Source organism: Lissotriton helveticus, chromosome 9 (assembly GCF_964261635.1).
Source record: "Lissotriton helveticus chromosome 9, aLisHel1.1, whole genome shotgun sequence".
NCBI classification, from domain to species: Eukaryota; Metazoa; Chordata; class Amphibia; order Caudata; family Salamandridae; genus Lissotriton; species Lissotriton helveticus.
The window spans coordinates 1,149,149,426-1,149,162,873 of record NC_136070.1 but is presented as its reverse complement, the minus strand read 5'-3'; the positions used below and the strand labels follow the sequence as shown (position 1 = coordinate 1,149,162,873).

Here is a 13,448-nt window from a genome sequence, read left to right as displayed (position 1 = left end):
CTGAATGACGCAGCGCGCCTGATATTTGGAGTGCCAAGGCGGACTCATGCTTCTCCTTTGCTCTATAGGCTTCATTGGTTGCCTATGGTGCAAAGAGTTGAATTTAAGAGCATGTGCATCTGCCACAAAGCAATCCACGGACAGGCGCCAGCTTATATAAAAGAGAGACTCGAAATATACGAACCTAAGCGCGCCCTGCGATCCTCCGGTTCTTTCCTGCTGTCCTGCCCACGCTTTAAGCTGGCAACTAAAGGAGGCAGATCCTTTTCAGTTCAGGCTCCGATCATCTGGAATAAGCTACCGGAGGTGCTTCGCAGAGAGTCCAACGTTCTCCACTTTAGGAAGTCTTTGAAGACTCTACTCTTCAAAGACGCATTTACTTCTTAGTATCTGGTTATTAGCTCCAGAATCCTCATATATTCATCTTGCTTCTTGTTGCTGCACTTGGTTAGTGGCGCTTTGAGACCTGTCGGTGAGTTGGCGCGATACAAAACCCAGTACAAATACAAAATACAAATACAAATACAAATTAGAGTAGCTGAGGGACACCAGTCCACAGAGCTCTTGGAAAATCTCCAGGAAGCCTTCTCCACCACTTTGTTTGCCTGGTCTATTTAATTACTGGATCTTGAAACCTCAGATGGAGATAGTCAGGCCTGGATTTGATAACTCACATACCCATGTGCCACAAAGAAATAGGACATGTAACTAAGAATTACTCAATAGTGTAACATCATCCCAGTTGTGCTTAGTTGGTGTGTAAATGATTCACTCTGAGGGAAGGTGCTGAGGTAGCACTAGTATGGACACAGATAATATCATCCTTAACCTCCTCATCTTGTGAAGTTTTTCTATGGAGGGCCTGAGCAGACTGCCATAGCCCAACGGTGTTTACACAGCATATCAGAACCAAAAATATTGTGGGCCAAAATCTTGTGTCAAGAATATTGAGGGCAAAAATATTGTGAAGGTAAGTTTCTATAAGTAAGTAAATTTTTACCATTTATAACCCACATATCTTTACCTTGATTATATATATATCTTCAAGGTACTTAGAGGTGGAGTTAAGAAAAGCAAACCAATACTTACCTATTTGCACTTATCTTCTAGATATTTTGGTCCTCGATATTTTTGGCAGGATATTCTGTTCACACAACATTTGTGGTTCTGATGTTCTGTCAGTGATCTGGCCCAACAGCTGTGTAGATTTAGCACGGATGTGGGCTGATGGACGTAACCTAAGCACACATTCAATGTGATAGCAGTGTTGCCACAGAACAACTGTGCCTAAATAGGAATTTGAGGCTCTGCACATTCCCACAGCTCAGTCTATGGTAGACTGCCCAGTTCCCAAAGGTGGCCACTCAAGATGGCCAATGGAGGTCTGATGGGGTTGGTGGGATATTAGGCCTAACTAGTTGAGCACTCCTTAAGCTCCCTGCTTTCTCTGCAAAACAAAAAAGTGGTTAAGGAGAGAGCTGGTCCTTTGGTAAGTAACATCAGAGAATAGTGCTAGACCCCACAGGGCAGACAGAGTCTACTAGGCACTTATTTGTTGCATTGAGGTAGTTTTACACTGGTATCCTGCGGGCCGTTCAACTATGGTTCTGAAAACTGGGACAAGTATTAACCTTTTCTGCACTTGATTCAATTCTCAGGCCAGTGAGAGGTAGCAGTCCAGGGATTTTATGGGGAATAGTGTGGGGGAGGGCAAGAGTACAGAACCCTAAGGTCAACCAACAGACACAATAACATATTGTCGAGCCCTGTACATATATATATTTATTAGAGTACTTTATTCTCACAACAAAACTAAATAGTACATACGCAGTTCAATAGGAATGCAAGTACAGGTTTGCAATGCATATTTCAATCTCCAATAATCCACTACATCTACCCTTTGGGCATTCACACTATTTGCTATAGGAGGCATATACCATAATCTCCACTATACCACAAGCAGAAGCAAAGATAAGAATTACTTAAAATACTTCACTAAGCAAATGTGCAACTCATATCTACAGCTTTTTACCTCTTGCCTTTCTTGGCACAAAATCGTAAGTCCATATGGTGGGTTTGTCTGCACGTTCTATCTTGTCTTTCTAGTTGGCATTGCAGTTATATCGGTGTAGCAGGTGTGATTCATATAACCAGCTTAACAGAGATTCCTTCCCTTCTACAGGGGCACAACAGCGGTGTTGTATTGGAACAGAGACTGCAGGCAGGACAGGCTTACACAGCAGCTTTAGTCTTCATCAGGGGTGGCCTCCATGGCTGGATATAGATAGATGCTCTGGTACTGGCCTTCAGGCTGATTTATCACTGATGGTGTGTTACCTCCAGGTTGCTAGGAGTTTTTCAACTCTTTCTGCAAAACACCAAGTGGTGCAAGCAGACAAGAGATTTGTGCCTTCCCTGTGCAACTTCAAAGGGTCTCAAGAACTTGGCCAGAAAATACTTTCACACCCCAAACAAAAATATTTCCACAATACGAGGATAAGAGAATGGGGTAAAGGTAAGTTTAACTTCAAAGTAATTGCAGGGTAAATGTAAACTGATTGGTGGAAAAGCAGGCCCACCTACACCATTTAATTCTAAAATAAATTACCTAGGGTATGGTAAACATTAGGGTACATCCCTATAACCACCCCTACATAATAACTCAATTTTCCCCTGGTGACGATTTTAGCAGCAGATAGCCTTCAGTGCAAGCAGCATGCAGACAATATCCAACTTTTCAAGAAGACCCTAGTGATTCAAAAATAGTTGACAGCATGTTCATAAAGAACTGGAACTTTTCCGACTACGTGTGTTTGACTGAAAACAAATCTGAAATCTAAAATGCCTATATGTGACCTATAGTCAGCTGACTGGCCCTCAATGATGGGACTCATATCAGAAAGAGGAAACTAGATTGGTTGAGAGTAGCAATGCGATCAAGTAAAGGCTGCTGGTTATAATATTGAAAGATCTTCATGGGAAGGCCCCACTTTACTTTTCATGGGGTTATATCATATTAAGTGTTAATTTAATAAACCCTGTCTGCCAGAGTTTTGGGATGACATATGTCTTAAAAAGTTCAAGAACTGGACCAATAGTATTTGGCCAGTGTACATGGTTGTTTGACATGAGAACTTTGAGGCATATGCTGCTTTTAGTTGCAAATGTAACCGTATTTGAATATATAAAGTAAAATATGTTGCAAAGTCATCCTGTGCCCTGCGCACCCCCATTTTGTGCTGACTGGTACTGGTGGTAACTGACTGTCCCTGGGCTCTTCCTAACCAGGTCCAGGGCCAGGGCTTTGGTGAAAACACAGTGAAAACACACACACACATTTGGGTACACTATGGGTTACCGTATCCCTATGATTGGCATGATATACCCTTTAAGATCCTAGTACATAGTAAGGAAAGGGGATTAAAACTACATTTAAGTCCCTAGTATATAATAGGGCATGGCATGGCAGTTTAGAGGCCAGCAGCCCTTTCTGCACTTGCATGGGTGCATTGCTGACAGCCTGAGGTCATTTTAAAAGCAGCCCTGTGTTTCAGGATTGGTTTTAAATGTCAATTGAGCCCAAACACTACTTTGGTGGGAGGGGCACTTACAAATTGATAAACTTCAATATTTTGGCATATTAGGTACCCCCAGGGTCTCCCTTAGGTGTCAATGGGCGTGGGGTTGGGGGTGGTCAAGTACGTATAAGGAGGACCCTTTTAAAAGATGTTTTAGCCCTGGGGATACTGAAATTGCAAAATTCACTTCCCCCATTATAGTAAAGTACTTCCCAAAATCGACTTTTGTGCTAGGAGCACTGTGGAGTGAGGTTCTACATTATTTTTGGGATCCCTGAAGTTGCCCCAAGGTGTCCCAGGGATGGGGCGTCATGTAGCTATAAGCAGGCTCCTTATAAAAGATGTTTCATAGATACTGGTGTTGGAAAAATTGGACATTTCATTTTCCCCACTGTTGATTATCAGCCACATACGTTAACGTTGCACTAGTTTATGAACTCATAACTATCTCTAAGGCTGCCCAAAAATATTATTCAAGGACTTAGGAGAATGGTATTGATAATCTAACAATATGCTATTGTTGAATTTATCCTGAAATATACAGAAAATGAGTTACAAGACGTCAGAGTTAAGAGGATTAGCCAGGCTGCTTTGATATCGTGATAAGTGGCACATGGGGAGAAAGGCTATCTGGGAGTAGAGATCTCCACTACAAAGGATTGCCAAAGCAGGGGTGAGTAGTCGTAACCCATCAGCTTCAATGGAAGAAGGGAACAGACATAAAAGTCCAGGTCCATCTAGCCATCCCCTCTGAACCCACCAAATGGCAGGCTTAAGGAAGGAATTTGTAGATACTAGGGGGAAGAGAACCATGGAAATGAGCCATACTGGAGTTTGCTTTAACTAGTTCTTACTCCTTTGCTGAGATTTCAGCCATATTGAATTTTTGAAGAATAGTGCTTTCTGGGAGATCAGTATGCCACACTTTGGAGGAAATGGTCATGCTTTGGGGTGTTGCCCTGCACCTCATTAGACAGGAGTACAATCATGTTTGATCTCGGAGAACACTGAATATGTATCTGAGAGGTGCAAAAACAACAGTTGATGGACAGAATGCAGAACAATGTCATACATTCACCCCAGTACAGAGATCTGGGCCTAAATCCATAGTTTTTTTGCACTCCACACCACCCCAATTCAGACATGGTCATATGCAAATCAGCCTTGACCCTGTGCCTCATGGGAACAGTCCAGCCCGAACTGCCAAACCATGTCTTTCCTGGACCGGAATCAAGCATCCTAGGACCGGTTTCTGGCTATCAGCCGTCTTCAGCCAGGATAGTTTGACTCCAGTGGTGTGGAGAGCATGAGACTCACGTCTGAGCATACCCATCCCACTCGGGGTGACAAATGCAAAAACAACAGTTGATGGACAGAATGCAGAACAATGTCATACATTCACCCCAGTACAGAGATCTGGGCCTAAATCCATAGTTTTTTTGCACTCCACACCACCCAAGTTCAGACATGGTCATATGCAAATCAGCCTTGACCCTGTGCCTCATGGGAACAGTCCAGCCCAAACTGCCAAACCATGTCTTTCCTGGACCGGAATCAAGCATCCTAGGACCGGTTTCTGGCTATCAGCCGTCTTCAGCCAGGATAGCTTGACTCCAGTGGTGTGGAGAGCATGAGACTCACGTCTGAGCATACCCATCCCACTCGGGGTGACAAATGCAAAAACAACAGTTGATGGACAGAATGCAGAACAATGTCATACATTCACCCCAGTACAGAGATCTGGACCTAAATCCATCGTTTTTTTGCATCCACACCACCCCACCCCAGTTCAGACATGGTCATATGCAAATCAGCCTTGACCCTGTGCCTCATGGGAACAGTCCAGCCCGAACTGCCAAACCATGTCTTTCCTTGACCGGAATCAAGCATCCTAGGACCGGTTTCTGGCTATCAGCCGTCTTCAGCCAGGATAGCTTGACTCCAGTGGTGTGGAGAGCATGGGACTCACGTCTGAGCATACCCATCCCACTCGGGGTGACAAATGCAAAAACCGGGCTGATGAAGGCTGATAGCCAGAAACCAGTCCTTGGATGCTTGATTCCGGTCTGGGAAAGACATGGCTTGGTAGTTCGGACTGGACTGTTCCCATGAGGAACAGGGTCAGAGCTGATTTGCATACAGCCAGTGTCTAACCCAGGGTGGTGTGGAGTGCAAAAAAACGATGGATTTAGTCCCAGATCCTTGTACTGGGGTGAATGTATGACTTTGTTCTACATTCTGTCCATCAACTGTTGTTTTTTGCAATTTTCACCCCGAGTGGGCTGGGTATGCTCAGACGTGAGTCCCAGGCTCTCCACACCACTGGTGTCAAGCTATCCAGGCTGATGAAGGCTGATAGCCAGAAACCGGTCCTTGGATGCTTGATTCCGGTCTGGGAAAGACATGGCTTGGTAGTTCGGACTGGACTGTTCCCATGAGGCACAGGGTCAGAGCTGATTTGCATATAGCCAGTGTCTAACCCAGGGTGGTGTGGAGTGCAAACAAACGATGGATTTAGGCCAAGAACCTTGTACTGGGGTGAATGTATGACATTGTTCTACATTCTGTCCATCAACTGTGTTTTTTGCAATTTTCACTCAGAGTGGGCTGGGTATGCTCAGACGTGAGTCCCAGGCTCTCCACACCACGGGAGTCAAGCTATCCGGGCTGATGAAGGCTGATAGCCAGAAACCGGTCCTTGGATGCTTGATTCCGGTCTGGGAAAGACAAGGCTTGGTAGTTCGGACTGGACTGTTCCCATGAGGCACAGGGTCAGAGCTGATTTGCATATAGTCAGTGTCTAACCCAGGATGGTGTGGAGTGCAGAAAAACGATGGATTTAGTCCCAGATCCTTGTACTGGGGTGAATGTATGACATTGTTCTACATTCTGTCCATCAACTGTGTTTTTTGCAATTTTCACCCCGAGTGGGCTGGGTATGCTCAGACGTGAGTCCCAGGCTCTCCACACCACTGGTTTCAAGCTATCCAGGCTGATGAAGGCTGATAGCCAGAAACCGGTCCTTGGATGCTTGATTCCGGTCTGGGAAAGACATGGCTTGGTAGTTCGGACTGGACTGTTCCCATGAGGCACAGGGTCAGAGCTGATTTGCATATAGCCAGTGTCTAACCCAGGGTGGTGTGGAGTGCAAACAAAGGATGGATTTAGGCCCAGAACCTTGTACTGGGGTGAATGTATGACATTGTTCTACATTCTGTCCATCAACTGTGTTTTTTGCAATTTTCACTCAGAGTGGGCTGGGTATGCTCAGACGTGAGTCCCAGGCTCTCCACACCACGGGAGTCAAGCTATCCGGGCTGATGAAGGCTGATAGCCAGAAACCGGTCCTTGGATGCTTGATTCCGGTCTGGGAAAGACAAGGCTTGGTAGTTCGGACTGGACTGTTCCCATGAGGCACAGGGTCAGAGCTGATTTGCATATAGTCAGTGTCTAACCCAGGGTGGTGTGGAGTGCAAAAAAACAATGGATTTAGGCCCAGATCCTTGTACTGGGGTGAATGTATGACATTGTTCTACATTCTGTCCATCAACTGTGTTTTTTGCAATTTTCACCCCGAGTGGGCTGGGTATGCTCAGACGTGAGCCCCAGGCTCTCCACACCACTGGAGTCAAGCTATCCGGGCTGATGAAGGCTGATAGCCAGAAACCAGTCCTTGGATGCTTGATTCCGGTCTGGGAAAGAAATGGCTTGGTAGGTCGGACTGGACTGTTCCCATGAGGCACAGGGTCAGAGCTGATTTGCATATAGCCAGTGTCTAACCCAGGGTGGTGTGGAGTGCAAAAAAATGATGGATTTAGGCTCAGTTCCTTGTACTGGGGTGAATGTATGACATTGTTCTACATTCTGTCCATCAACTGTGTTTTTTGCAATTTTCAACCCGAGTGGGCTGGGTATGCTCAGACGTGAGTCCCAGCCTCTCCACACCACTGGAGTCAAGCTATCCGGGCTGATGAAGGCTGATAGCCAGAAACCGGTCCTTGGATGCTTGATTCCGGTCTGGGAAAGACATGGCTTGGTAGTTCAGACTGGACTGTTCCTATGAGGCACAGGGTCAGAACTGATATGCATATAGCCAGTGTCTAACCCAGGGTGGTGTGGAGTGCAGAAAAACGATGGATTTAGGCCCAGATCCTTGTACTGGGGTGAATGTATGACATTGTTCTACATTCTGTCCATCAACTGTGTTTTTTGCAATTTTCACCCCGAGTGGGCTGTGTATGCTCAGACGTGAGTCCCATGCTCTCCACACCACTGGAGTCAAGCTATCCGGGCTGATGAAGGCTGATAGCCAGAAACCGGTCCTTGGATGCTTGATTCCGGTCTGGGAAAGACATGGCTTGGTAGTTCGGACTGGACTGTTCCCATGAGGCACAGGGTCAGAGCTGATTTGCATATAGCCAGTGTCTAACCCAGGGTGGTGTGGAGTGCAAAAAAACTCTGGATTTAGGCCCAGATCCTTTTACTGGGGTGAATGTATGACATTGTTCTACATTCTGTCCATCAACTGTGTTTTTTGCAATTTTCACCCCGAGTGGGCTGGGTATGCTCAGACGTGAGTCCCAGGCTCTCCACACCACTGGAGTCAAGCTATCCCGGCTGATGAAGGCTGATAGCCAGAAACCGGTCCTTGGATGCTTGATTCCGGTCTGGGAAAGACATGGCTTGGTAGTTCGGACTGGACTGTTCCCATGAGGCACAGGGTCAGAGCTGATTTGCATATAGCCAGTGTCTAACCCAGGGTGGTGTGGAGTGCAAAAAAACGATGGATTTAGGCCCAGATCCTTGTACTGGCATGAATGTATGACATTGTTCTACATTCTGTCCATCAAATGTGTTTTTTGCTATGTATCTGAGAGGGGCAAAGCCTCTCAGATCTGCTGCTTGAAACTAAGAGTAGAAGGAATTGTGCTGGAAGTTGGATTTGCAACAACCAGGCACTGCACTTTGACTGACTGTGCATGCTGCACAAACTGGAACAATAGCCCTGTGGACTAAACTTGCTTCAGGAGGAATAAAGAGTGGAGTCCCTGCAAGCTTCAGGTTAACAGAGCTCACCTGGACCATCACCACCAAGAATCCCCAGCCTGGAGTGTGTCTAGTGGATTTGCATGGATTTTGTCCAAGTGGATGTTGGGAACTGAAGTCCCAAACTTTCAAGGGCCACATTGAAAATTCCAGACCCTTGGATTGTGTTAAGGCACTTTGGAACCCCAGAGGAACTTCAGGCAGAAGTTCCAGAAGTTTGGAGAACTTTGGAGCAACTTTGCAAATAAGCTACAACCGCAAGAACCAAGTCTGCAACCTTCAACCACAAGCCGGCCTGCCCTGCTGGTTTGTCCTGCTGAAAAGCTTCGGAGGTCTAACTTCCAGAGTTTGAGTGGGATTTCCCGGGAAAGCAAGTCGGCAAACCCTCACTGAACAAAGACTAGTGAAGAGCATCGAGAGACCCAGGTAAAAAAAGCTCCAGAAACGTTTCTAAGTCTAAAGGTAAACACTTTGACCGAGGCCTACTGTGTGGCGTAATCATGCAGGGCCCGTGCGGTTGGCCTGAAACTTTGACTTTGTCCCGGTCAAGTGCGACCAGATGTCACAATAGGTGCTATAGGTTTCTATGTGCTATATAGTGCTAAGGGCCAGATGTACGACCAAGGAATTTGCGTGTTGCAAATTGCGTCACAATAGCGACTTGCAATTTGCAAGTCGCAAATTGGTATGTACAACAATGTCTGTCACACTGATTGTGATTCCCAATGGGGTTGCAAATTACATGCCTCAGTCATATTCATGAGGCACTTACAATATGTGACCCCATTGGGAATGGGTGTCCCTCCCAGGTATGGTGGCCTGCTGGGCTCAGCAGACCTAAGGGCAGGTAGTGGTTCCTGGTACCACTGCATGCCCTTAAAAAATATGGTAAAGGGTGGTAAACTGTGACTGTTTTACCACCGCAATTGCGGTGGTAAAACATTCATACATGGCATTGTTGGTCGCTATTAGAAAGGGAACGCCCCTTCCTAATAGCTAGTTACAAAACACGATTTTGCGAGTCGCAAAATAGGGTTTGTACGTGGCCAAAAGGATTTTTGCATGTGCAAACGGGTCTAGGACCCGTTTGCGCATGCAAATATCCATCGTACATCTGGCCCTAAATCTTTAAAACTTCATATCTCTGGTTCCCTACATTAAATGTTTTACATTTTGGTGTCATTTTAAAGATATAAATATTTCTATTTTTATAAAGTGGTGTTGGGTTTATGTTATGTGTTGTGTCTTAACTATTTACTGAATTTGTGCTTTTCAATGCTTTACATACCTGTCTCTGAAGTTAAGCTTTCCTGCTAGCAGCCAAGCCTCCAAGGGTTGAGCATAATAATCATTTTCTGAGACCTATTCTGAGCCCTAGACTGTGTTAGTAGCCTTATTGCCAGTGGTAGATATTTATTTGGCACTACTAATAACTCACTTTCCAACGAAATAACAAAACATAACAATAACACACAGCAACATAAAAGAATAACATGACAGAAGACAGCAAAAATGTCAAAACAGATTATGGGAGAGCCGAAGACAAGGACAACCATGGCTATTGGTGTGCATGGGCAGGTCCCGGATAAGTTAGGCAGTATCAGAAGCTTCTGTCCTGACAAGCGAACATGGTGGTATCAGATAGAGGTGTCGTGGCTGGCAATTCTGAGGCTAATGAGGACAAAAAAAAAATCAAAACAGAATCCAACATAACAACCCCAGTACAACCTGGGGGGGAAGGAGTTGGCCTAACGGCTAGGGCGCTCGACCTCGGACCTGGGGAGCTGGGTTCGAGTCTCGGTAATGACGCTAAAAAACATCCTGCGATTCTGGGCAAATCACTTAATCTCCCCGTGCCTAACAACAATGAATGTGTGTCCTCATGTAACGTAACTGGTGCTATGTAAAGCGCTCTGATACCCAATTTGGATTTGGGTCAAGTTTGCGCTATATAAAATTCTACCAAAAAAAAAAGAAAAAACACAGTATTACAATGCAGTAATGCAGTAGCACAAAAAACAAGAACACATCATTAGTATCACAAAATACCTGTCAAAAATTTGCACCAAAATTTCTTGTCACACATTACCACTTCAAGAAACCTGCTTTCACAAATCAGAGGTAAAAGATGTTTGAAACAAGCACTCCCTATACTTGCCACTGCAGACATGAAATAGCACCAGTGGGCTTGTCTTTTAACATGGCTGTGCAGGCCTTGCACTTGCCTAAGATAAACTATGAATCTCTACATGGCGCCACGAGAAGTTAGGATGGAAGCTTCTGGAGGTGGCAGAACCACATTGTGGATACCTACCTGCATTGCTCTCATCAACAGTTTTAGGAGAGCACTGAAGTTTAGTTTCCCTATTCGTTCATGGTATTGCTAAACTGTACTTCTGCTTCACAGCAGCTTTATTTTTTTACTATGCATATTTTTTTCTATTGTTCTATGATGGCAACTTGAAGCTCGGTTGAGTCTTTGCACTCTACATACATAACACATGCACACATTTCATAGTCGTGTTACCACATGAATATTAAGTCTATTGTGTGTCGTTGCAGTCAAGTCAAATTAGTCACTATTTAATAAGAAGACATTTACTCTCAGTTTCTGTATTTTGTACTACAATGCTGTGAAATTGATTATTTGCCCAGTTGTTTCTCCTTGTAAGCTGGTTTTACACAAACGCAGCATTGGCTCTATTGTAAATGAACATCAGTCAGTTGTGTTAGCCCTCATGTCTGTTCTGGGATTTACTGATGAAACCCCATAATGTATCATGACTGTTCAGTCATTTTCAATTTGTGTACCCCCGTAGCCCTGTACACTTTCTTTGAACCTGTCGTATCTGTTCATGTCAGAATTTGTTGCATGCCACTTAACATCCTATTTACTACTGTCCTCCAATTATACACATAATTATTCTTAAATACAGATTTAATTTCTGATTTTCTCTCTAACAGACTGGCAACTTTTTTGGTGAAGTTGAAGGCGCTGTGATGAACAAATTACTAACAATGAACTCATTTAAAAGGTAAGAAGTTTACTATTTAGGTCACTTACAAAAAATGAAATTGCCAGCAGTAACATAAAGTAACACCTGATAAACCCAGTGTGTGAATAAAGAACATTCTCATGAGGATTACAATACACAAGCACGTCGCCAGGGGTATTTAATCGTTCAAGTGTTATGTGTTGTGTTTTAGAATTCTGCAAAACACACACAGACAAATAAGTCAACTCGATAGGTCAGGCAAATGTATATCACAAGCGTGTACATTGCTCCAGCCCAGAGGTGTTTAAATGGTCGCAAGTTGAGCATCTTGAACTGATATCGAACAATGAAAAGATGAAAGAAAATTTAACTTTTCTAAATATTATTTATTTTTAACGTGTATTTTTCTACCCAGCTCTAAGTATTGCGAGGCAGCCAGTAGACACTGCATAGTAGTGGTGAAAAGTGGTTGATTTTGAAACTGTAGGTTCAGCCTTACTGCCCTGTAAAGAATGGCTTTACTGGAACTAGAACTGCGCAACCGAGAAAGTTGGCTTCCTTGGTCCATGTGTCACTACCTAAGTAAATCAAGTTGGTATCATGCTAGGTTAGTCGTTTGCTAACTAGCAACTAAGTTAACCTTTGAAAGGACTGCAAAAAGTTGAACGCAGTATGCATTGGGTGTAAGTGTGCAAGGACGGAATGAATCCTCCACGTTAGCAGCTTGAGCTGGGGTGGGTGTGACTGGGCAGTTCTGTTATTCAAATAATTTAATTTGGTGTTTAGAGCTTCCTTAACCCTACAATCAGAGAAGAAGAATCCCAAAAAAGGAAGCCAATATATGCTACTTCAAGAGAGTACAATCACAGAGCTCTGGGGCTGGGGAATAAATGGAACATGAAACCACAATGGGAGGTAAATAGCGATGGATGGATAGATGGATGGATGGGGAGGATGGATGGATCAATAGGTCAATGGGTGTATGGATAGATAAAGAGAAGGATAAAGGATAGATGAGTCAATGGATTTTTCGGTGGTTTCAGTTGTGGTTGGATAGGTGGACTAATGGGGAGGAGGTAGTGGGAACGGATGGAGAGATAAATGGATGGATGCTGGATGGAGGGAGAAAAATTTGGATGAATGGACGAGCAGGTGGAAAGTCGCAAAGATGAGTGTCTAGATTGAGAAATGAGTGGCTGGATGGAAGGAGAGATGGATATATGTTTAAATGGAGAAAAGGATGTAGAGAATAATGGATGGGTGATGAATAGGAAGTTATATATGAGAAGGATGAGTGGAGGCAAGATGGAGGGAAGACAGGATGGAGAGATGATGGTGAAATGTAAGGTAGGATTGATGAAGGTTGAATCGATAAAGAGAAGGAATGAGGAATAGCTATATAAATGGAAAAAGACAAGAAGAAGAATTGAGAAATGTAAGAAAAAAGAAATAAGGCAACGCTTTCAGGGTGGGTGCCAAGATTGCTTTATTACTTGATTGGCTACTTTTCAAAATGTGGAGTATTTGATTTTTCTGGTTATTCCCTAAGGACATTTACGTTTAAGTGACTAGGCTGAAACATGGTCTTCTGTCCGCTAAATCTATTGCTGATTAACTCTTACTACCTGTCTTATTTTTCTGCAAACTCTTTACTATGAGTTTACTTTGAGGGCTTGAGGCACTAACAGTTGTGAAACACTCCTTCGTGCTACTAAAAAATCAATCTAGCCTGCCTACAGTTTTAACTCACAAGCCAAAAAAAGGGCTTGTGCTTACAGCAGACTGCGCATAATGGTCTGTGGTTCAACTTGATTCGATTGTTTGTTTC

At 44.1% G+C, this 13,448-nt stretch overlaps 1 protein-coding gene across 1 annotated transcript in view; it reads left to right on the top strand.

Annotated features, from left to right (window-relative positions):
- CACNA2D3 (calcium voltage-gated channel auxiliary subunit alpha2delta 3) overlaps positions 1-13,448 on the top strand; it is a 2,522,256-nt gene that overhangs the window by 2,258,345 nt on the left and 250,463 nt on the right. The window contains exon 31 of the mRNA XM_078662383.1: positions 11,589-11,659. Coding sequence (XP_078518509.1) covers positions 11,589-11,659 — 71 coding nt within the window. The remainder of the gene's footprint in view (positions 1-11,588; positions 11,660-13,448) is intronic.